At 45.9% G+C, this 22,203-nt stretch overlaps 1 protein-coding gene across 1 annotated transcript in view; it reads left to right on the top strand.

Moving 5' to 3' along the window:
- CENPN (centromere protein N) overlaps nucleotides 1–22,203 on the top strand; it is a 334,623-nt gene that overhangs the window by 57,471 nt on the left and 254,949 nt on the right. Inside the window, exons 3-4 of the mRNA XM_086945091.1 lie at nucleotides 8,496–8,664; nucleotides 9,933–9,978. Coding sequence (XP_086801217.1) covers nucleotides 8,496–8,664; nucleotides 9,933–9,978 — 215 coding nt within the window. The remainder of the gene's footprint in view (nucleotides 1–8,495; nucleotides 8,665–9,932; nucleotides 9,979–22,203) is intronic.

Below are 22,203 nucleotides of genomic sequence, written 5' to 3'. Positions count from 1 at the left end.
CCACGATGGGAGATAGCTCGGAGGAGGAGCATCCCCAAACAGACTCAGGGGTTAGTCCCCTTCATACGGCCCAGGTCGAGGGATCGCCTTCGGGCCTTACCCAAGATCTAACTATATGTCCTACGTCCCCGCCTTTGGGCCCGGTCACGGACATTTGTGAACCATCGCTTACTTCGAAGAAAACGAAAGTGAAGCCGACTGGTCCCGCACCCTCGGATGCGAAACCGAAAGCGAAAGTTGAGATGGTCAAGAAGGTTCTGGAGGCGTCAACTTCCAAGAACGCCAAAATGGCCGACCCAAAGCCCTCGGGGTCGGTGCCGAAGGCGAAATCGTCCGACGCGTCTGCGTCGACTTCGAAAGGGGTCGCGGACCCGAAAAAGGCTCCGAGGAAGCGGCAGGGCGACGACGCTCATGGCCATGGGGCGTCGGCTCCGAAGAAGGTGGCTGCCGGCGATCAGGCTCTCGACGACGGGGGGTCGGTCAGACCGGTCAAGCCCTCTCCGGCCTTGACGGTGAAGGTAGCGGAATCCCTGCAGCGGATCCGAAAGGACAGTGTTCCCGCTCAGGACGCTGTGGCGCCTAAGCTCCCACCTAAGCCTGCGAAGGGGCAAACGCCTATTCGTTTCACCCTACCACCCAAGACGGCGCCGAAGGCCTTCGCGTCGACACAGGGCGGACACTCGAAGGAGGTATTGACGCCGAAAGCTACCTTGGTGGCGTCGAAGCTTCGGCTCCAGCCGCTTGCTGAGGAAGAACGTCGTGAGGTAATCATCGACGCCAACACCGGAAAACTGTCTCTCCTCAAGAGGAAGATCACGACGGAGCCGGCGTTGGAGCATTTCAAGATCCCTCTCAAAAACAAAAGGGACTCTTCGACTCTGGTGGAACCTGTGTCCCCACAGGCCCTGGGACTCTCGCCAACGCATTCCCCCGCAGGTGATGTGGACGAAGACGATGCCGAGTACACCTATCCGGCGTACTCGGATCCGGAGGAGGAGCGTGCCCCTTGGTCCGCCGGAGGCGACACGGAGGACCCGCAATCGGGTCAGGACACGCAACTCTTTGCGGCCAAGACGTCCCCGACGGAGGACTCGGCGGCCTTTAATGCTCTGATCGAGCGAGCTGCGGCTAACCACGACGTCGAGCTGCACTCGGACCCCGTGGATGTGGACTTCTTATTCGACACCTTCTCTGTGGCTGAGAAGACAGTCAAAACGCTGCCGATGCTCAAAGGTGTGCTTAAACATGCAACGGAAGTCTTCAGGGAGCCCACACGGGCGCGTGTGGTCAACCCTCGAATCGTCAGGAAATATAAGGCGGCGCCGACGGATCCTACCTATATCAAGGGACACTTGCCATTGGACTCCTTGGTTGTTTCCAACGCTCGGAAGAGGGCGAACTCTCAGACTACTGGTGACGCTCCTCCCCCAGACAAAGAGTCCAAGATCTTCGAGGCCTCAGGCAAATGGATTGCTGCACAGGCAGCTAACATCTGGAGAATTTCTAACACCCAAGCCCTGCTTGCACGTTATGATAGGGCCCATTATGACACCTTAGAGGCCATACTGCAACACTTACCTGACCAATACAAGGAGGCAGGGGAGATGCTGATTCAGGAAGGCAAACTCATTACAAATGCATCCATCAAATGTGCATTAGACGTGGCAGAAACAGCCTCCAGGGCTATCAACACCAGTGTGTTGCTTAGACGCCATGCCTGGCTTCGAATTTCAGGGTTCAAACCCGACATCCAAACTACGATACTGAATCAAACAGTGAATCCTGACCACCTGTTTGGACCTGAGGTGGATGCCACCCTGGAAAAAATGAAAAAAGATACGGAAACTGCCAAATCAATGGGGGCTTTACAAAGTCAGCAGTTTCGGAGTGGTTCCTTTCGCCGCTCAAACTCCAGAGGCACCACAAGGGGGCAGGCATCCCAATCCACGCAGTATTACAAAAGTAACACCCAGACCCCGTACAACAACAAGGGTAGAGGTGGTTACAGAGGCAATAATGTCAAGGGCAGAGGACGTGGAAACAATAGCTCCAGGTCCACCACCACCAACAAGCAGTGACGTCTTGTCACTGCCCCCCGACCATACAACACCGGTTGGGGGGAGACTCCAGCAGTTCCTGCCGGCGTGGAAGAACATCACCACGGACAGGTGGGTGAGGTCCCTTATCCAGTACGGGTACTGTCTAGAGCTTACTTCCATTCCGCCGGACATACCCCCAAGAAGCCGTCCTATGTCAGGCGAGCATTTGACCTTGTTGCAGCAGGAAGTTCTAGTCATGCTGCAAAAAGGGGCAATAGAGCTCGTTCCTTCGCAAGAGCGGGGAACAGGGGTTTACTCCCTGTATTTCCTGATTCCCAAGAAGGACGGATCCCTCAGGCCCATCCTGGACCTCAGGCCCCTAAACTGGTACATACTCTCGGAGCACTTCCATATGCTCACGTTGCAGCAAGTGCTTCCCCTGCTTCAGCAAGGGGATTTTCTGGCTACGCTGGATCTGAAAGATGCCTATTTTCATATCCCCCTGCATCCTTCCCACAAAAAGTATCTCAGATTCACGATCTTAGACCAGCATTACCAGTTCAAGGTCCTGCCGTTCGGGGTCACCACGGCACCAAGGGTATTCACGAAGTGCCTAGCGACTGTGGCGGCGCATCTCCGTCGCCAGCACGTCCACGTCTTTCCTTACCTGGACGACTGGCTCATTCAGGCAAGGACGGAACGACAGTGCGTAGACCATGTGTCACGCACCATTCATCTCCTGCACGATCTGGGTTTCTCTCTGAACTACCCCAAGTCCCATCTCCAGCCCGCCCACGTGCGACAGTATCTGGGCGCGACAATCAACACTCTGGCAGCCACTGCGCAGCCAAATTCAGTGAGAATCGCCAGTATCCAGGCGCTGATTCAACGATTCAGACCCCAGCACTCGCTTCCAGCGAAGGTGTTCATGCAGTTGATAGGCATGATGGCCTCCTGCATCTCCATTGTCCCGCACGCGAGACTACACATGCGTCCGCTTCAGGAGTGCCTAGCACGTCAGTGGACTCAGGCTCGTGGGCAACTGACAGACCTAGTGTTGGTGAGCAGTCGGGCATACAACTCTCTGCATTGGTGGAATCCACAAAACCTTTGCAAAGGCCGACCATTCCAAGAGCCTGTCCCACAGATTGTCCTGACAACGGACGCTTCTCTCCAGGGTTGGGGAGCGCATGTACTCCACTACACGGTGCAGGGACTATGGACACTGCAGCAACGGAAGATGCACATCAATGTGTTGGAACTGATGGCAATCTTCATGGCCTTAAAGGCAATCTTCATGGCCTTAAAGGCGTTCAAAGTACATCTGTGCAACAAGGTCGTGTTGATCCGGACGGACAACATGACGGCCATGTACTACATCCAGAAGCAGGGAGGCACACACTCTCCACAGCTGTCTCATCTGGCTCAGAGCATGTGGAAGTGGGCCATTCAGAGGAACATCTTCCTCATGGCAGAGCATCTCCCGGGCAAGGACAATCAAATGGCGGATCTGCTCAGCAGGCACAGCCATCAGATGCACGAGTGGGAGATACATCCATCAGTACTCCAACCGTACTTCCAAAGGTGGGGTCATCCAGAGATAGACCTATTTGCCACAAAGGAGAACGCAAAATGCCGAAACTTCGCCGCCAGGTTCCCACACCCGCAATCACAGGGCAATGCGATGTGGATGAACTGGTCAGGCAGATTTGCGTACGCTTTTCCCCCAGCACCTCTGATACCGCTGGTGGCACGCAAGCTCCGGCAGCACTCGATGACGCTCATCCTGGTTGCTCCGACGTGGGCTCGCCAACCATGGTACACCACGTTTCTGGAACTCTCCGTGGTACCGCATCAGAGGCTTCATCTCACTCCCAGCCTTCTGACGCAGAGCCATGGCGACATTCAGCACCCAGATCCGCAACAGCTCAACCTGGCGATCTGGCTCCTGAAGTCCTAGAGTTTGGCTACCTCAATCTTCCCCCCGATTGTATGGACATCATTCGGGAGGCAAGGAAGCCCACTACTAGAGCTTGTTATGCGGCTAAATGGAAGAGGTTTGTCATCTACTGTGCTAACCACAGTATTGACCCGCTAGATGCTTCCATTCAGAATATCATCTGTTACCTTTTCCACCTGTATCAATGCAATCTAGCGTACTCTTCCATCCGTATTCACCTGTCTGCTATGGCAGCATACCTCCAGAATAGGCAGCACCTGTCACTCTTTAAGGTCCCTGCTATCAAGGCCTTTCTGGAAGGACTCAAAAGGGTCATTCCACCAAGGACCCCACCAGCTCCAGAATGGAACCTCAATGTGGTTCTTACAAGGCTGATGGGTCCTCCCTTTGAGCCACTGCACTCTTGCGAGCTTCAGTTTCTGACTTGGAAGGTTGCGTTCTTAGTAGCGATTACATCGCTTAGGAGGGTTAGCGAGCTGCAGGCGCTCACCATCCAAGAACCTTTCTTCCAGGTACATGCTAACAGGGTGGTGCTCCGCACTAACCCTAAATTCCTGCCCAAGGTGGTATCACAATTCCACATTAACCAGACGATCGAATTGCCAGTGTTTTTCCAAAACCCAGAGACGCTGGCGGAGCGCATGCTCCACACCCTTGATGTTAAGAGGGCCTTGATGTATTACGTAGACAGGACAAAAGATTTCCGCAAAACCAAACAACTTTTTGTTGCTTTTGCCACTCACCACAAGGGAAACGCAATCTCCAAAGCGGGGATTGCTAGGTGGATAGTCAAGTGCATCCAGATCTGTTACGCTAAAGCTAAACGCACTCTCACTATCCCACCAAGGGCCCACTCCACCAGGAAGTTGGGGGCCTCAATGGCTTTCCTAGGTAACATTCCCTTAGAAGATATCTGTAGAGCAGCCACATGGTCTACCACATATACTTTCACTAAACACTACTGTGTAGACGTACATTCCAAACAGCAGGCAGCTGTTGGTCAGGCTGTTCTAAAAACGCTTTTTCAGACTGCTGCAGCTGGCACGGGCGGCCGCCGTTAATAGAGGGACTGCTATGTATTCTATGCACAGATATGAATTCAGCAGCCCACATGCCTCGAACTGCAAATGCTACTTACCAGTATGCATCTGTTCTTGGCATGTAGGGCTGCTGACATTCATATCGCCCACCCTCCTCCCCGGCGCCTGTAGCAGCTGCAGATTTTTATCATATACATACATATGCTCATAGCATGGTCATCACTCACATTCTTCACTCCATCTCTGCCAATGGCTAAAAACAATCTGGGGATGGAGGCGATGCCCATGCGCACTGTAGTCCAGGGGAGGAGCCACCTATCTCGTGATACTTCGAAGACTCTTCCAGGACAACAATGTGCAATCATCCGGACCCAACACTAGGTGGCGATCTATGCACAGATATGAATGTCAGCAGCCCTACATGCCAAGAACAGATGCATACTGGTAAGTAGCATTTGCATTGTTTGTCAACTCGATACATACCCCGCGAAAGGGGCGTAGCCTCTATTAACCTAAAAGAACAGCATGGGGCGCCCATAAACAACAAGCATTTGCAATGCAATAGGTCTCACATTTAAGAAACTATGACCTACTGGTATTGTAAATGGCAATGTCTTTTATTATTGCAGGTTTTTAAACACTTGATAAAAGGCATTGTCATTTACAATGCCAATAGCTCAAAATCTCGTAATTGTGAGACCTATCACATCGCAAATGCTTGTTTTCTCTTGCAAAACTGCTCTGGTGTACAAGTTTTTTCTCCCACACCACAGAAAAAGAATTTTGAATGCTGTGGAACAATGAGCAAAATATGGTTTGGGCTGTGACTCGCAATAATTAAGTGACTGTCTATTCAGCTGCTCCACATACATCATTTATCATTTGTTTGTGCCAGTGAGAGAATTCATATTACCCCCCCACCCGCACACTATTTTGTTGCAGTTAAATACATGCAGTCACTGTTTTAGCATTCATTCTGGCCTCGTGAAAGGGTCGGATTGGGTTGGAGCATTGTTGTATGGAAAATACTTTGCAGAACAGTTCTAATACATTTTTTCCCATGTCCTCAACAGTTATGTTGGTAGAAATAATTATAAACTATAAGGTAGTGAGAAGAGAAGTTACTAGGTCTGGGAAGAGTCCATCTAGTCGGAATCTGTCCATTTGATAGTTCAGTTAATTTGAATGTAATGAAGCAGAATGAAATGTGTGTGGCGAGATGTAGTATAGTTTGAGGGATACCGGAATGACATCTTCAGAAAGCTATTTTGAAGCAACTTTGAAAGGCATACATTTGTGGCACAGTGATGAAAACAAAAAGGATATTCGCAAGAGCTTTTGAGGGATGTGAAAAACTGAGGATTTGGATTGTGGCAAATGCTGAATGTTAAAGTGGCATTGTACTGGACATGGGCCTAATGTACACGGATAAAAATAACTATAGGTACTAAAAAGTGTAGATTTTCTGTCCCCTTTAGATGCAACCCTTGTTACCATCAAGCAGTGGTCCAGGTCAGGCAGTTGACTAAGCATTTGCAGACACAACAGCACATCTATATTAAGAGACATGCTTGTCTTTCTCTACACCAAAAGTAGACATTCAATGCAACCACTGACTCCATCATTCACTCCATGTGGCTCTAAGTGATCTAGTAAGCAAGGCATTTGCCATTTCAGCGAGACCTCTATAATAACGTACCAATCCGCGTATCAGCCATCTGGAAAAGTTACCCTAAATGTACCACACCAACATAGCACTGTATCAAAGCCTCATAATGGACAGAGTACCCAACAGCCAATCAAAGCTGAGACATGAACAACTGAACAAGCCAGCAGAATAAAACAAGCTGCAGTGTCTTTAGCATAAATATCCGAGCACAAAATATTTTACAAAGATGCATACGGTTTTGTCGCCCCATATCCAGTATAATTTATCAGCAGACAAATTGGTCTACTTTATCCCTGCTGGTCGCAATTCAATATCATTAATTAGTAAACAACACAAAACACATTAAAATACAATCTCGTTAACGTATTTCCCTGGATCACAAGCTCCACAACAAAGTTTGATTTTCTTACATTTTATTACATTTTATCTTACAAGCATTTGGGATGAGCCTGACCTCCTACGCCGATGACACCCAATTGGTACTGGCTATCAAAGGGGACGGGGAGGAAGTGGCCAATCGATTCACGAGAGGAATGACGGCAATAGGTGACTGGATGGCCACGAATTGTCTGAAACTCAATTCAGAAAAAACTGAAGTGGTCATCTTCGGTCACCTCTCCCCGGGCTGGTCACCTGTCTGGTGGCCACCATCTTTCGGTCCCCCGCCGAGTCCAGCTAGCAAAGTGAGAAATCTAGGCGTCATCTTCGATGCTGGCCTCAATTTTATGGCACATGCGAATAAAACTGCGGCTTCAGCTCATATGAAATTGAGAATGATTAGGAAAATACTACCTTTCCTACCGAACACGGCTGGGAAAACACTGGTCAGCTCACTAGTCCTGTCCTCCTTGGACTATTGTAACGCTTTATTCTTAAATGCCCAAGTCCGAGTGACAAATAAGATGCAGTCAATCCAAAATGCAGCCGCACGATTGCTGGCTGGGATCCCCAAGTTCGCACCAGTTACAAACATCATTAGGGATCTCCATTGGCCCCCGATACGCAGCCGTATCAAATTCAAATCGCTGTGTATTGTTTACAAGTCACTCAATAATCAAGGTCCCCACTTTCTCAAACAGAATCTTCTCCATCATGTCCCAACCCGATCTCTTCGTTCCTCTATTCAGAACTTCTTGGCTGTGCCTCGCACTAGAACAGTCACCTGGGGCGACATGCGTTTCCTGGTTGCCGCCCCTAGACTCTGGAACACCCTTCCTGCACATATCCGAGCAAGTCCCTCCCTGTTCACATTCCGCAAACAGCTAAAGACGTGGTTATTTGACCAATAGCCTTGTATATCTTCTTTACCCCAGTTGCTGATCCATCCCTTAACTAGCGCCGAGACGCCCACGGGTATTCGCCGCGCTCTACAAATGTCAATAAATAAATAAATAAATTACTGCACACAAAATATTAATATGACTGGTTAGCAGGTGTTGTGCTCTCCAGTGAGCAACACAGGCTATGAGAAGCATACGTTGATATGGTAAATGTTATGGCCGTTCTAGGAGACTGCCGGTTATTGTGTGACAAGAGAGGTGAAATTTTACAGAAACCTTAACTGAATGCAAAAAACATCTGAGAATGTTTCAATTGAGTGAACGTGTATATTGTGTATTTAATTTTGGTTATTGACTGGAGGTGGCATTTCCTGATTTAAATATATTTAGGCATGAGATTATTAATGTGATGCTGATAAAGAAAATGTGGGACACTATTGCTCAGTGATGTCATTTAGAGAATAAATGCTGCCTCATTGGGTGTTTTCTGCATCTTTCTGCTTTCAGGATGGATGAAGTGATTGCGGAATTCATAAGAAGGACTTTGCTCAAGTGCTCTCTTGTCCAGATGATGCCCCTGCTGAAAGCATGGGGGTTTCTAACTGACAGACAGCTGGAAACATTGACGATGCGTGGAAAGGAGCGGCTTATCCAGCAGATTCTTCAGTTTTGTGAGGTATTAAAGTATATTCAGATTGAAAACATGACTTTAAAAAACGAAAATTCTGATTAAATAAAAAAACAGCTTATCTAAATAGGGTGTGAGGTGGGTGATTAACTGAGATATCCTGTCTCACTTGCAGAAATTCTCAGTTGTTTCTCTGCATATTTGGGCTTGTTTTCCTTTCTCTCCAAATGGCTTTCCTACTTGAGATTTCAGTTTTCGTAGGAGCTGGTTTAGAACCTCAAATGACTTTACTTTTTTCAAGAAGGCATTCTTGTTGCCAACTCCTTTAAAAGTGGGTATATGCGTATCTGAGCAGTGTTCTTGAGGTTTGTAATTTTTATGTTAGCAGGCCAGAAAACAAGATTTAAAACTAAAAGGTGAGCTCAAAAGAGAAAACAAGCATTGGTCTTTGATGGGGGGTGGAAAAGAGACAAAAGAGTGGGCCTTTTTTTCATCTGTAGTCCTGGATGGTGAGAGAGAACAAGGGCTTGAAGAGCAGAAAACTGGCAGTAATTTAGTTTTAACAGTATACCAGGTCTTAAGTTCTTAGGTGTAATTTCTCTGGGCAGCTGTGTTGAGACCCGAGGGCGTTAGTAGTTAGTAAGACACCACTAGTGTATTGGAATCCATTGCAGTTCCTGCTATGCCAGCTACTCTGTTGTAAAATTGGACCTGTCTCAATACGGTTGATCTTTCTTTTCTTTAATGATACTTCCATTCATCAGTTCAACCGGTGGATACATACATATACTTATGGGAACAGTATTGTAATTCCAGTATTATAATAAATATGATTGGAGCAACCTGCTCCTATGGCAGTTTTGCTGAGATGAGGTATCTATAGGTAATGGTGTGTTTATTTTATGGCAATGGGTGGTTTAAGGGCAGTGGATGGTTTAGGTGCATTCTTTCATGTATTTCAGTAGATTTAGAAAAGATTAGTTTGGGCGGCTCATGGTATGGAAAATTCTTGATAATAGTCCCATAACCTCACTGCTATAGTGAATAAGAGTCAAACTGGTTAAACCGGCAAGTTAGGTCTTGTAATTAACAGAAATTTTTTTCTGACTTGAATCAAAAGGCTGTTTCCTTATTCAACCCAGATAACATTTTCCTCTGTCAGCCTCTACTGTAATATCTCAATTTTTTTTAAACTGTCACAAATGAATATTCTAATAAACTGTGTTGTGCTGACCTTCATTGTGTTCAGCGCAGTACTTAATTACAAATGACAGGTTTGGTTTTGGTAAGGTCTCCTTTGCACTTTGCTCTTTTAGGAAGTTCCAGCATCTGGGGACCATGCTGCAGCTCTTGATCTGGTTTGTAAGTAGCACCTTTCCTCATGTGTAAACGTTATTTTTGCTGCCTTACTTTTTATAATTTGTAGTTCTTGGCATTTCCATTTGTCAGGATGTGCACTAAGCATCCCTAGTTATATTTTTAGTGCGGTATTTGTTTCTGGGAATGGGATGAGTGAAAGTAGTAAGTTTTGTCCACACCAAGACCTTCGAATTAAACTTAAGAAAGTCCCCCAAGAAATACCATAGTGCGTACCACGCTCTCACTTGGGCCACCGTTGCACAGAAGGACACCAGCCACTGCCTAAAACATTACTGTGCAGAAACAGGAGCACAAAACTAGCAGTAAAGACATTTGTAAGAAATTTGCTCCATTTAAAGTGGCACCTCACTGTACAAATATAAGTCACACTGCTTGTTATTCTATTCAAAAGTATGTGAATCTTTGGAAGTTCTAACACCCACGAAGAAAGTGTTTCTTACCTGTTACAAACACTCCCCCATTCTTAATGAGGCTGTTTGATATAGTATATGGTATCCGTGCTCAAAAAAGGTTTTAGATGTCAAAGTCTATGTAATTTTGCTGCTATTGAATTAATGCACAGAGGATTTCTAATCCGATAAAGTAGACTTCTTCCAAAATATGCAAGTTTGTGAAACACACCAAGCTTGAGAATATTAGCTACAGAAAACTGTTTTTCTCTTCAGACTCGAGTCATAATGTCTCCCAACTGTGCCGAACTAGAGCTTTCAGTGCCAACTGCAGAACTTATGAGTGCCTTTAGTTTTTGCAAGCTTTTCAGTCTTTGAAGTCCATACAATCTGTTAACCAAAGAAATGTTGTCTACTCTCCTTCAGGCCCTAAAAAGAGGTACCAGTTTCATAACAGACCTAACCTAATTCTTGACTTCAAGCACGCTCAGAGCATAATATAATTCTGCCTTAGACTGTAATTTATCCCAGCTAATTGAACGCCTCATCTATGACACCTTTCATTTTGAGCAATGTTTTTACATATTAAGTTGTATGTGAAATTTTAAAAACCGGATGAAATTCCTTTAAATAACAGCATATGTCAATGTAAATTTATGGTATAATGCTATATTTAACAGTGTATATATTGTTATGTAATATTTGACAGCTGAATAGATACAGAAATGTACAGTTTTACAACTTCATTTATATGTAAAGACAAAATATATATGGATAAATACAGATAAAATAGCCCACAAATAAATATGGATAAATACAGATGGAAATGGCTCAAAAATAAATGCCATAAAAACTGGAGCCCTAATTACAATGCAGATCCTAACACTGATAATGACCCAGATCTATACCCTTCAAAACCCTCTCCGCCTGATGACCATGTAGGGTACATAGAGTTGATAAACGGGGCTGCTCAATATCACAGAGTTCAGTTTCACTAAGAGGCTCTTGAAGAGGATTTTCTCTTTGAGACTTAAGTTCTTCTCAAAGAGCAACTCCTACACTGCCCTTGCTTAAGGGTATGCTTAAACATGCAGACAATATTTTTAAAGAACCGGTACGTGCAAGAATTTTAATACCAAGGGTAGATAAATATTAACCTGTACCTGCAGACCCAGTCTACATCAAGGGTCAACTTCCCTTAGACTCCCTAGTGGTATCTAATGCTCACAAAAGGGCAAACTCACAAACAAGAGATGCCCCTCCTCCTGATAAAGAATGCAAACTCATAGATGCCTCAGGCAAAAGAGTAGCTGCGCAGGCAGCCAATCATTGGCGTATTGCCAACACTAAGGCACTTTTAGCAAGATATGACCGGGCTCACTACGACTAATTGGAACAACTGCTCCAGTTCTTGCCAGATGAACACAAATATAAGGCGCATGACTTAACTCAGGTAGGAAAACTAATTTTGAACACTTCCGTTAGGTGTGCTTTAGACACCGCTGATACTGCTGCTCGTGCTGTTAACACCAGTGTTCTGTTAAGAAGGCATGCCTGGCTCAGAATTTCAGGGTCAAACCCGAAGTCCAGGCCTCTATTTTGAACCTACCCTTTGATAAAGAACACCTATTTGGTCTTGTGGTAGACACTTCTCTGGAAAAAATTAAAGAGGACACAAAGGTTGCAAAATCCATGGGAGGTTTGGCGACCCCATCCCATTGGGGTTCCTTTCACCGCTCCTTCTATAGGGGGCTCAAAAAATATCTCCACAGACAACACCTCTACTTCATATAGAGGCAACAATCAATCACCCTCTTCAAGAGGTTACTTTACAGGAGGATTTCGAGGCAATAATAGCAAGGGAAGAGGTAAAGGTAACACAACCTGTACTTCCCCTGCAGCAAACAAACCGTGCCTTGCCTCCCCTGCAGCAAACAAACAGTGCCTTGCCTCCCCGTTCTTCAATCATTCCACACCATTCGGGGGGCGTCTCTCTCAATTTCTTCCAGTCTGGAATACAATAACTTAAGACAGATGGGTCCTAGAAATTATCCAATCTGCTTACTGCCTGGAGCTTACCGACAATCCCCCAAACATTCCTCCACGATCACACAAAATTTCTCCAGAGCATCTGCACCTTCTCAAACAAGAGGTTCACTCGCTAGTGCAAAACGGAGCTATAGAGCCCGTACCATTACAATACCGAGGTTCCGGAATATACTCCCTATACTTTCTCATAACCAAAAAAGGACGGCTCTCTCAGGCCTATACTAGACCTCAGAGACCTACATTTCTATATTCAATCAGATTATTTTCACATGGGGACAGTACAACAATGTGCTCACGCTCCTGCAATGAGGCAACTTTCTTTCTACTTCAGACTTAAAGGACACATACTTCCATATTCCAATACACCCCGCTCAGCGCTAGTATCTCTGGTTTGTGGTAGCGGGACAACATTACCAGTTCAAAGTGCTCCCATTCGGAGTCACCACAGCTCCCAGCGTATTCACCAAATGCCTAATAGTAGTCGCTGCTCACCTGCAAAGACAACATATTCATGTCTTCCCATACTTGGACAAATGGCTCATCAAAGCCAGCTCCCTCACAAAGGTTTTACAACACACTCAGAGCACAGTACAATTACTGCTCGATCTGGGGTTCACAGTAAATCTGATCTCCAATCCTCCAACACACAAACTTACTTGGGAGATATACAGAAAGCTCTAGACTCTCCCAATCCTGTCAGGATCCACAGTATTCAGGCTCTCATTTCACAGTTTCAGCCAAACCCCTCTTTACCAGCTCTAGTATTTATGCATCTACTAGGAATGATGGTGTCTTGCATCATGATAGTTCCCTATGCAAGACTTCAAATGTGTCCACTTCAGGAATGTTTAGCACGTCAGTGGAATCGATCTCTGGGTCAGATCTAGTGTTGGTGGACGCACTCTTCGCTCTCTGCAATGGTGGAATCCACAAAACCTATCCAAAGGGCGGACCTTCTTCGACCGTGTTCCACAGGCAGTACAAACAGCAAATGCATCGCTCACTAGTTGGGAAGCTCATAGCTAAACTCCCACAATTCATGGCCTGTGGAGTCCGAAGCAAAAACAACTTCACATAAATCATGTAGAGCTGCTAGCAGTATTTCTAGAGCTGAGAGCCTTCCAAACTCTACTTGTAGGCAAAGCTGTCCTTATACGCACGACAGCGTGAAAGCCATGAATTACATACAGAAACTGGGGAACACACTCCAACTGGCACACCTTGCACAAGCCATTTGGAAATGGGCCATGCATCACAAGATTTATCTCCTGGTGGAACACCTCTCAGGGGTAAACAATCGGGTCGCAGTTCTGCTCAGCAGCAAACACAACAGGAACTTCACCCTCCAGACATAAGATATGTTTGCCACTCACCTAAACACAAAATGCCCAAGCTTCGCATCCAGAGAGTGCCATTTTAGCTGCTGCCGCCTGGATACTCTGGAGTCTGGAAATCAGATATGCAGGGGATTCCAGTAGCAGAGCGTTGCAGTAATCCAGGCGGCTGAGGATGGTGCTCCTGACTACAGTTGCTCTAGTCTGTGCTGGAAGGAGAGGCAGCAGCTTCCGGAGGCCCCTCATTAGGGTGAAGCAGGTGCTCACCTGTTTGTTGACGTTGGTCTCCAGGTTTAAGTTTTCATTGAAGCTGACCCCCAAGTTCCGCAACGTTTTAACTGGTGTTAGTGGTCCAGCTGAGACTAAGGGCCAGAAGTCAGCAGGGAGGCTTCTGGCAATTCTCCCCACTTTACATTACATAATATCTGTTTTTCCGCTATTAACTTGTAGCGAGTTTCTTTTTAGCCGAGTTGCCATTTCCTGCATGCAGGTGTGGAAGGTCTCAAGTGATTGTGCATGGGCACCATCAAGGGAGATCATCAGCTGCGTGTCATCCGCGTAGTTGATCACGCGAATATCATAGGCCTTGATGATGCCTATCAGGGGTTGCATGTAGGCGTTAAAAAGGATTGGACTGATGGCAGACCCCTGTGGGACCCCATGTGGGACTTTAGCAAATTCAGACTGGTATGGAGTGAGTGCCACTGCCTGCCATCTATCTGTCAGGTACGAGCGCAGCCAATTGAGCGCCGTTCCTTCTACTCCAAAGGTTTCCAACCTTGTCAGTAGGATGTCATGGCTCACCGTGTCGAACGCGGCGGACAGGTCTAGCAGTATTAGAATCGCTGATTCACCCCTGTCCGCCCTCATTCGCAGGTTGTCCAGGACCATCAGCAGTGCTGACTCGGTCCCATGGGCTGGTCTAAACCCAAATTGCTCCTCTTCTAGGATGTTATTTGTCTCCAAGAAGAGGGACAGAGACCTACTGACCAGCCGTTCCGTGATCTTAATAGGATACGGCAGGAGCGAGATGGGTCTGTAATTCTTGTGGCACCTGGGGTCAAAATTTGGCTTCTTTAACAGGGGTGTAATAACCGCCTGCTTTCATTCCATTGGTACAATGCCTGTGCAGAGGGATTGACCGCATAGCTGACGGAGTAGGGGGAGGAATTCAGTCCTGAGTTTCTTTACAACTCTTGTGGGGTAGAGGATCCAGTGGGGATCCAGAGGAAATGCTGAGAGCAATTTGGGCAAACTCTTTTTCTGGGGGAATTTCGAATTTGTCCAGGATGGCCCTCGGCAGTAGGTGTCCATCCATTCCTTCTCTCTTCTTCCCGCTGTCCCCGCTGCTCTGGTGCTGTGCTATGGATGTGGAAGCGTCCTCCATACTCTCTACTATTTTTATGATTTTTATCCCGGAAGAAGGTGGCCAGACCATTGCATAGCTCCTGGGAAGGTTTGATGTTGCTGCTGGCGCAATTCGGGTGGGACATTTCTCTTACTATGTTAAAGATGTCGCGAGACTTATTAGTGCTTTTTAAGATAATGGCTGCAAAGATGAACTAGTCAGGAATATTTGCCTAATCTTTTCTGCTTCTCCCACTCATTCCACGAGTGGTTCGGAAGCTCATACAATCATCGCTCAGACTAATCCTGGTAGCTCCTACATGGGCGCGTCAACCCTGGTTCACTACCCTGTTTGAACTCACTAGTTCCTCGTCAAAAACTACATTTCACATCCAGTCTCCTTACGCAGAGCCATGGAGAGATAAGACATCCAGATCCCGAACATCTCAACCTTGCGATCTGGCACCTGAAATCATAGTTTGGTTATCTCAATCTTGCACCAGATTGTATGAATATCATTTAAGAAGCCAGAAGGATTACTACAAGAGCTTGCTATGCAGCAAAATGGAATTGGTTTATTATGTATTGTAACAACAACCATATCAACCCTTAAGATGCTTCCTTTCAGAACATTATTTATTTGCTTCATTTACAGCAAACCGGTCTAAAGTATACATTCATACGCTTACATCTTGGTGCAATGGCTGCATACCTTATATAATAAACTGCATCTGTCCCTTTTTATCAAGGTTTTTATGGAGGGACTCAAAAGAGTTATTCCACCAAGACTTCCCACTGCTCCAATGTGGAATCTTAACATTGTCCTTACCGGACTAATGGGTCCACCCTTTGAGCCACTACACAAAGGCGAGCTGCAATTTCTCAGTTGGAAAGATTCTTTCCTCATTGCTATTAATTCACTCAGGAGAGTGGGTGAGCTTCAGGCATTAACCATAGAAGATCCATTTTTCCAAGTCCACCACAACAAAGTGGTTCTTCGCACCAACCCCAAATTCTTACCCAGAGTGATATCTCCCTTTCACAAACTAATCTGTTGAGTTACCTGTGTTACTCCCTCAACCAGATTCAGTGGCAGAACAAGCTGTACAAACTTTAGACGTAAAACGAGCACTGTTATGACATAGAAAGGACCAAACCTTTTCGTAACTCTAATCCACTCTTTGTTGCATTGGATAGTTAAATGGATTCAGACATGCTGTGCAAAAGCAAAAAGAACTTTACCAATTCCCCCTAGAGAGCATTCCACCCGCAAAGTAGGGGCTTCTGTGGATTTTTTAGGAACATACTATAGCTGACTCTGTAAAGCTGCAACATGGTCTACACCACACATATTTACAAAACGCTACTGTGTAGATGTGTTAGCCGGACAACAAGCTAATGTACGCCAGGCAGTTCTTTGTACACTTTTTCAAATGACTGCACCAGCTACAGGTTAGCCACAGCTTTGGGAGATTACTGCTGTATAGTCTATGCAAAGCATGTGATCAACAGCTCAGATGCCTCGAATGGAAAATGCTACTTACCCAGTAAGCATCTGTTCTTGGCATGTAGAGCTGTAGCTTCACATGCGCCCACCGACCTCCCTTGGTTCCTGTACCTGTTGTAGTATTCTCTTACTTACATACAAACGGATGGTCATCTCTATTCTACTCTTACTAACTCCATTTACACCCTCTGCTGGAAAACAATCTAACAATGGAGTCTATGCCCATGCGCACTATCACCGAAACAAGGAGTCACCTACCTCGTGATTGGAAAGACTTCTTCTAAGAAATGCTACTTTCATACATCCGAACCCACTACTAGACGGCATGAGTATGCAAAGTATGTGAATCTACAGCTCTACATGCCAAGACAGATGCTTAGTGGGTAAGTAGCATTTTCCATACACTGAGGCCCTTCCTTACACTGCAAAATTGTTTCAGGCCGCACCTGTCCTTCCTAACACTCCAAACCTCTCTCAATTTGTGGAGGACTTCCTTCAGATAGACACCCATCTCCAATTCCAACTCCACTCCTCTTCCATGATAACTCCTCCTTAACAATACACATACTCGTGGTGACCCATTCATCCACATCAGACTCCATTTTCTTCCCTGCCAAGCTGTATAAGTCTTGATAGGCAATCAATTGCCATAATCCGAACAGCAGAAATCTACTCCACCGTAAAGTTAAACTCCTGACCCTTTGACATAGAGATCTCTTGCAATGGCTTGTGATCAGTTCTAACCATAAACAGACTCTATCTTCAAGAAATGTCTGAACCTCTTCAAAGGCAGGGCATCACAAGGGCCTCCTTCTTAATAACTGGCTGATTGATCTCCTTGTTGCTGAACCACGCCGATGCAATGGCATTTGTATTTTCACAAACCTCTACCTTCTGCACTCCTGCCCAATGATTTTGGCACTAGCATTGGTGATGGTTATGGTGCCTTTAGCAGGGAGAAACACCTGGAAATTGGGTGCTTTCTGTAAATCTTCCTTTCACCTTGTTATACTCCATTCACACTCATCCATCCAACTGTAAACCTTGCGCTACTTCAGCAAGCATCTCATTTGAGTAGTCTTTCTCAGTTAGTCCTTGCACCCATCAGCCGTCTAATTCAACATACTAAGGAAAGAGAGCCTCTTTGTTGGTTAGGGAGGAAAACATGCTGCTTGCATCTGCCAGTTATTGTTGTCTTTGACCGAACATCATAAGCTGGCAGCTGATGACCCAATCTGCATATCTTCCTTTGACCAAACCTGTGCTTATCAGCCCTCCTTGCAAGACCCATTTCTTAAACCTCAACCTCTCATTGTTGGCACTACAAGAATACCCAAGCTCAAGCGCATCATCTTGCTAGCATTTCACACGATCAGGGCCCTCGAGCAGAGACTCCTTAACTCTATGGAACTCGCAGGAAGCATACACCAGCCTAAATCACTTGCATAAAAACTTAAAAGCAGCCAGAGGGGTATGAATGAGGTGAGTTTGGGATTCCTTATGCACGTGCACCTGGTGATAGGTGGACACTAGGCAGAGCATCATAATAACTTTAGTGCCCCTCATTGTGAATAAAATATTTCATAAATATTACTAGCAGTTCACTATTTAGAGCCCTTAAGTTGATACATAAGTGGAACTCGCCACTTGCTTTACTTGGCTACAACTATGGATGCCAACCACTAGGTCCCCTCTAATGGTGTAATGACTGCCTGGCTAAGTAGGCTCTCTAGCTCGTCTTTCACTTTAGCTTGCACTCCCAGTAGGAAATCTTCTCGCCTCTGAAACAACCGGAATGGCACAACTCTTCAATTTGATTTTGTGAGCATACAATATTATAATGCCTAACTTCTCCCAAAAACATTAGGAAAAAAAAGTCAACGGAGTGAAAACACCTCTTCACTTCTTCATGCGCTTGCACATGATGCTTGACATTTAAATTTTAGGTACACTAATGCCATGCCTAAAATATGTTTTGTCTCAAGGCCTCACTAGTAGCATTCTAAATTCAATGATTCCATTGTGGTTATCCCTCACTTGCAGGTCTTCCCAAATAATCTCAAATGGTGCATACTGTTTGGTCCTAGATGGTACAAACATCCACAATACTGTTTACATCTATGGTGCTGTCAAGTTAGATTTTAGGCCTAACTTCAACTTGATGAGCTTTGTTCAGGAATTATGAAAGTCTAAGATTTTCCATCACAGTGGGGCTTCTGGTTTTTAGGTCGAGACTGCTTGACTGTTCATGCAATCTGGTTGCATAAGACCCATTGTGACCTTACCAAGAACTTACAGGGGCTTACAGATGTCCGTTGCCCACCATCGGTTTGCTTTATTGCCACTCTTATTTGCTTGTTATTCAGTGGCTTTCTTTGTCGCAGCTTGTCCATCTTCTGTTTGTCCCTCCCCTGGAGCATAGCCCCTCCTACAATCTCCAAGTGGCTGGCTTCTATATTTCCATTGTTCGCTTTATGGAAATTTTGGTTTTTCTTTTGGTTAAGCAACACAAGAGTGCGTGTGTTTTTTCCAGCTCTCTCGCTCCCTCTCTCTCATGTGCTTCAATCTCCCCATACAGATTTTTTTGCCCCTAGTTTAGTTCCTCCCCCACCTTCTTTGTTATTCCCTTACTAGTGTTTTGCTTTTCTCCTCCTCACTTTTCCAATCCGCTCCTCTGACTGGCTGCTCTATTGCTCCTTCTCACTCTTTTATTATTTTATTCTAGCTTTTATCTTTTGGAACACTAGCAGCAAATTGCTACCAGCCCCTCCACTTTAAAAACATGCTTTTTTTGCTTCCCATTTTAAACTTATCCTTTTTTCTTTACTGATTCATGTCTGATCGATCGATTGAGGAAAATGGCACTCACAGCATTTTATAGGCACGCTCATGCGTGGTTTACCCACTTGCATGCGTCATCCTCAACCTGTTTAGATCTCGCTGGTGTTAGTAGCGCATAGCGCTGCTCCAGCAAAAGACCTATTGTTGTGGGTTTGCCAAGAATGAGGACAGGGGATGTGCACGCGCTTTTCCTTGGCGATTTGACCTTGTGGGCGCGCACGCCCAGCCCGGTGCACATCTCCTGTCCCACATTCGCGCGCAGACACAGCCACACTCACGCATGCGCGCGCACACACACACACACACACACACACACACACACACACATACACCCACGCAGGCACAATGCATCAGGACGCACTTACACAGACACACATATACACACGCACAGCTAACAGACACACAGTCACACATATACATACACACGCACAGCTACACACGCGCACACACACACACAGCTGCACACACACACACACAGCTACACGCGCACAAACCTCCCACTCCCCCCCCCCCTCCCCTGCCGCCACCCCCACTACAACTAAGCCCCACTTACCGCATCGGCGCAACTCCGGACGCGGGGCTCTCCCTCGGGCATGGGAGCCCCGCGTCACCACTGCTCCTCTCCTGACCAGCCACTCCGTGGGCGCGAGCTTCCAGCAGGAAACGGAAGTCCCGCCCCACCGCAGTTTTCGTCACGCGCACGTCTTGTTCATTCCCTGTACTGAGTGAGTGGCAAGGAGAGGAGCCGGGGCAGGCAACCGAGACTGAGGCGAGCTGGTGGAAGCAGCTAGGAAGGCCTTACAATGTCCCTATTGCATTTCATTTTTTGTTGTGTTTTTTTGGCGCGCGTTCCTTTTCATTTATGATCACGAGAAATACTTCAAACCACTGATTGATCCTATCAAACAAATGGTGGCTGATAAACGAATAAACTATGGGATACCCAAACCTGTGGAATTTAGCGTTAAGTGTTCTCTTGGGAAGGTTCTAGAATGTTTGAAGAAAAGTGCTTTTCACTAGCATGTGCAATGCAGCTGCTGAGCAGCGTTCATGTGACCTAATCTAAATGCGCCATAGGTGGACAGCGCCTAATGGTCCCAGTTAAAGGGTTTATTATGCAGGTGACATTGGGAAATTGTGGGACTTTCGCATTACGTGAATGCAATTAAACATTTTTCAATTTTGCTCTAATGAAATTTTGCATAATTTTCGCTCACAGAACACAAGATCTGGCAGAAGATTAACCAGTCTCCTGCGGGCTTCTCACATGACACTTTTAATGATAGTATGTCCTCGTGTGAAATTTTCTTTGAAGATACCGGACAAGTATATTTTGCACAATCCATTTAATTTTCACAAAAACTTAATACGTCCTAAAACGAATTTCCAAATTTCTCACTCAAGCTGCTCTCCAGCAAGGAGAAGCCACTCTTTTCAAAGCTTTCCTGCCTGCAGTGGGACGTTCCGAGCATTGGTGACCAGCACTGAATGGCACAAGAACTCTGATCTTCAGGGAGGGTGGGCATTTATATAATCACTGTGACAGGAGTTAGTAGCAATAGTAAGAGTCTCGATGCACAAAGTTTTGAAGTGAGTCCTAATTAGCTACCCTACACATTTCCATCAGATGAACACCCAGTACCTCAGCCCATGAAGCGTCTAGACCCTAGTGGCTCTGTCTTGAATACTATGGATAGCCCCTGCCAGCAAATAAGCAAGAGCAACGGTGAACCGAAATCCAGTGCCTTATTTAGAAGAAGCCTTGTGCGCCAGCCCAGTTAATCCCAAAGGTAGCAAACAAATCTAGAAAATTTCTCCAGGGAGAAAGGTGAAGGAAAAAAAGACGGGTAAGTAATTAATTTTGTCCTATGAGCCATCGTGGTTAGCTCTGGCAGAAACTCAGGCTCAAGACAAATATTTACTCAAGGCGCCTTAGAAAAGGGGAAGAAGTCTGTAAAATAGCCCCCAACTGGCTTATCCTAAGGGCTGATATTATAGTAACCAAGAAAGAAACTTTAAAGGTCAGACATTTGAGGTCTACGCAGTCAAGGTACTTACTCAAAGGCAGAAGACTGCAGATCCTTCAAGACTAAAGGTAAATTGTTGGGAGGAGCATGAGGACACATTACTGGACTAGAATGAGCAAAACCCTGAAGGTGGTGAGCAGGCAAGCCTTAATGCCCAATGGGCACGGAGTAGAAGCTTTTAACTCAAACACTTCCCACTGGAATTGCAAAACAGAGAGAAATCACATTCCACACAAGATAAAGAATGTAAATTAAGCAATTCTTTTTAAAGTCCCCCAGTGAAGGGGGAAAAAAAATCTTCAGAGTGGAGATACGTTGAGATTTTTGAATAGCTTCGGAAAGGTGTCTAAGAAGACCCATATTCTGGAGCCTGACCCTATCAAATCTCCAAACCGAAAGACACCTGAAATAATGGAGAGGGAATCAGATGCAGGTTTCAAACTGGGCACGCAGCCATGGACCAAAGATGAGCACACCTAGAGCTTTGAGGGCTAATACACAAGAAACATGCCAACTGAATCGCCTTGAATCTGCAGCAGCACTTCGGAAATCACAGATAATAATATGGCCATGGAAGTCATTGCATCCACCAAAACCCTTGAAACTGAACTGGGAGGTCAGAACAAAACCTTGGGAACTGAGCATTGCCCGGTAAAACCAAGAGGTACACAAAAGGCCTTCAGAACCATCCACAGATGGCCCTGATAATAGCT

Source organism: Lissotriton vulgaris, chromosome 12 (genome assembly GCF_964263255.1).
Source record: "Lissotriton vulgaris chromosome 12, aLisVul1.2, whole genome shotgun sequence".
Lineage (NCBI taxonomy): Eukaryota > Metazoa > Chordata > Amphibia > Caudata > Salamandridae > Lissotriton > Lissotriton vulgaris.
Note: the sequence above shows the minus strand (reverse complement) of the source record. Positions and strands in the feature narration are given on the sequence as shown.